The sequence below is a fragment of the Tubulanus polymorphus genome, chromosome 6 (genome assembly GCF_964204645.1).
Source record: "Tubulanus polymorphus chromosome 6, tnTubPoly1.2, whole genome shotgun sequence".
Classification (NCBI taxonomy): Eukaryota; Metazoa; Nemertea; class Palaeonemertea; order Tubulaniformes; family Tubulanidae; genus Tubulanus; species Tubulanus polymorphus.
In genome coordinates, this window is record NC_134030.1 from 20,649,282 (window position 1) to 20,651,982 (window position 2,701).

General features: G+C 39.4%; 1 protein-coding gene across 1 annotated transcript; it reads left to right on the forward strand.

The window, feature by feature from the left end:
- Positions 1–244: 244 nt before the first annotated feature.
- On the forward strand, positions 245–1,441 carry LOC141907675 (uncharacterized). The gene is made up of 3 exons (XM_074797398.1): positions 245–292; positions 378–833; positions 1,379–1,441. The coding sequence occupies exons 1-2, from the start codon at positions 265–267 to the stop codon at positions 821–823; spliced, it is 474 nt and encodes a 157-aa protein (XP_074653499.1). The 5' UTR covers positions 245–264; the 3' UTR covers positions 824–833; positions 1,379–1,441.
- Positions 1,442–2,701: the final 1,260 nt, after the last annotated feature.

Sequence of the window (2,701 nt, forward strand, 5' to 3'; positions counted from 1 at the left end):
CAGGCACTGATAAAAAAAGCTTTCGAAAACACATATATCAACTGTCAAATGAAAAAGTTAATGACACCTGGTGAAATGATTCATATCCCCTCGAAGCGTATAAAAACCATCGCAAAAAGTTCATAACGTCTTACCTTGGAAAAGAACTATTCAAACCGCACCAGGTAAATCACCACCGTATTATCGTGCGTTCTTGCGATAGCGTAAAACTTATTTGCCTGTTAAATTTTTCGATTCAGGATGAAGTTAGTTTTCCTCGTCACGATGGCCCTTGTGGCCGTGGCTGCTGCGGGTTAGTATAATATTTGACAGTATGAAGAAAATCGAGTCCATAACCCTGCATTCTAATTTGACCATTTTTACATTTCTCCGTTAAGGCGATGGCTATGGTTACGGCTATGGTGATGTGACTGTGGTCGAAGAGTATGGCTATGGTGGTGACTACGAAACTGGTTACGGCTATGGTGGTGAATACGACGATGGCTATGGCTATGGTGGTGAATACGACGATGGCTACGGCTATGGTGGTGAATACGACGATGGCTACGGCTATGGTGGTGAATACGACGATGGCTATGGCTATGGTGGTGAATACGACGATGGCTATGGCTATGGTGGTGAATACGACGATGACTATGGCTATGATGGTGAATACGACGATGGCTATGGCTATGGTGGTGAATACGACGATGGCTATGGCTATGGTGGTGAATACGACGATGGCTATGGCTATGGTGGTGAATACGACGATGGCTATGGCTATGGTGGTGAATACGACGATGGCTATGGCTATGGTGGTGAATACGATGATGATTACTACTAATAAGCCAAAGGTTAGTACTCAAGTCGAATAATGCGTTTGATAATGATTTATCGAGTTTGTACATGTACGTAATATCGACATTCATGGTGAAATAGTTCTTGAAATACATACCGAATATTACATAAATATGATCTAAGCAATGGATTTCTACAAGACACCGTATGAAAAACAAGCTTGACGCCCACTCTCTAATAATTTGGATGACATAAAAGGATTATATTCGACCTAAATTGAAATTAAGTAGAACCGCGTTCACTTGGGACTGTCAGCAGGTGTCAGACAATTGTTAAAAAAACGGAGTACGTAAAGAGGGGTAACAAGTCTATTGAGTAAACAAGTGAATGATTACATAATCAATGGGTGGTGTTAGGTTTGCGTGCTCTTCTCATTTCACGATAATGCCGATATTGCAATAATGCAAGGGCAACATATTACTTAACACGTGAAAAGAAAATGATAGATATATTTGTGTTGATGAAAATGTAAATGTTTCGTATGTTGAATTTGTTGATGCTAAAGTATTCTGTGATTTCAGATGAATTCGTTCTATTTCAGGGCCGCTCACAATTGATGCTGATGACATCAAACCATTCATATCGATGCTTCTTGTTGCCCCGAATTCATCGCTTACGTCAATAAAAGCCATTATCAAATGAAAGAACTTCTTTTAAGATCTTAACTGAAAAGGAATAAAAACTTCAAACAAATCTACTTCAAACACCAGATATTAGAAATCCTGCATTAATACTGTTAACAATTATCATTTTCACTTCAAAATGAATGACATAACAGACGATTGTTCAGTACACCTTTACTCTACATCGCTTCAGACTCTTTTAGAATTTTATACGAGACATTATTTTCATTAAAAATGAAGGACAAACAGCAGAAATGAGACATTTTATCAGCACACTTTCAAAAACTGATCGCCTAAAGTTGACATGTGTCCAATACTTCATCTGAGACATTTTTATTTGAAAAAAAAACTACATGCACCAGATATTAGACATTTTATCAGCAAACATTCAACAACTGATCGTCCTCTCTTCACATATGTTCAGTACTTCACCAGATATTAGGCATTTTATAAAGACACTTTCAAAAAAACTGATCGCCCACACTTCACGTGTGTTCAGACTTCGGTCGAAAGATTTTGAGTTGAATATGAACGACAGACATTAGAATTTCGCACTTTCAAAAAGGATTCTTATCGATACAGGCGTGAGATTTGGATTGTCAACACGGATCACATCATCATTATCCCTACGTTGATATGATTCCAGAGTACTAACAGTATCTATTCGAGGAATGCGTTTGGCTTGACGGGATATTCCTCCCATTTGAATAGTGAGCAACAATTGTTTGATAGTGGGATATATTCCATGGAACTTACAGTAGGACATCGCCGTTGATAGATCCCCAACATCAATGACGACATTAAATGGGTTCCCTTTTCCGAGATCAAAACAGGCCGGCCGGATCGAAAGAAGTTCCCAAGACATTTAAGTTTAGGCCGATCACCATTACATATGTCACCACCCAGCTGTTCAATTTTACAAATGTACAATACCGCAATATCCCTACCCAATATTTCAGTTTGGGCATTACGAACAGCTGTTGCGAACTTTCAAAACGACTATAACAGTCTTTGAAACGCTATTAACCTTCACAATATTGGAGGTATGCGGAATGCACTTGCAAAGGCGATATCAACGTGATACCAGATTTATAGAAGTGATTATGGGTATGGGAACAGGTGGTTGTGGGTGACAGTCGAAGTGGACAAAGGTTGTTGGCACCGGTATGCCAGGTAGTCGTGAAATATAGTACGTGAAACCAGGTCGTGGCGGACGCAAGGGCATTGAGGACGACAGTGAG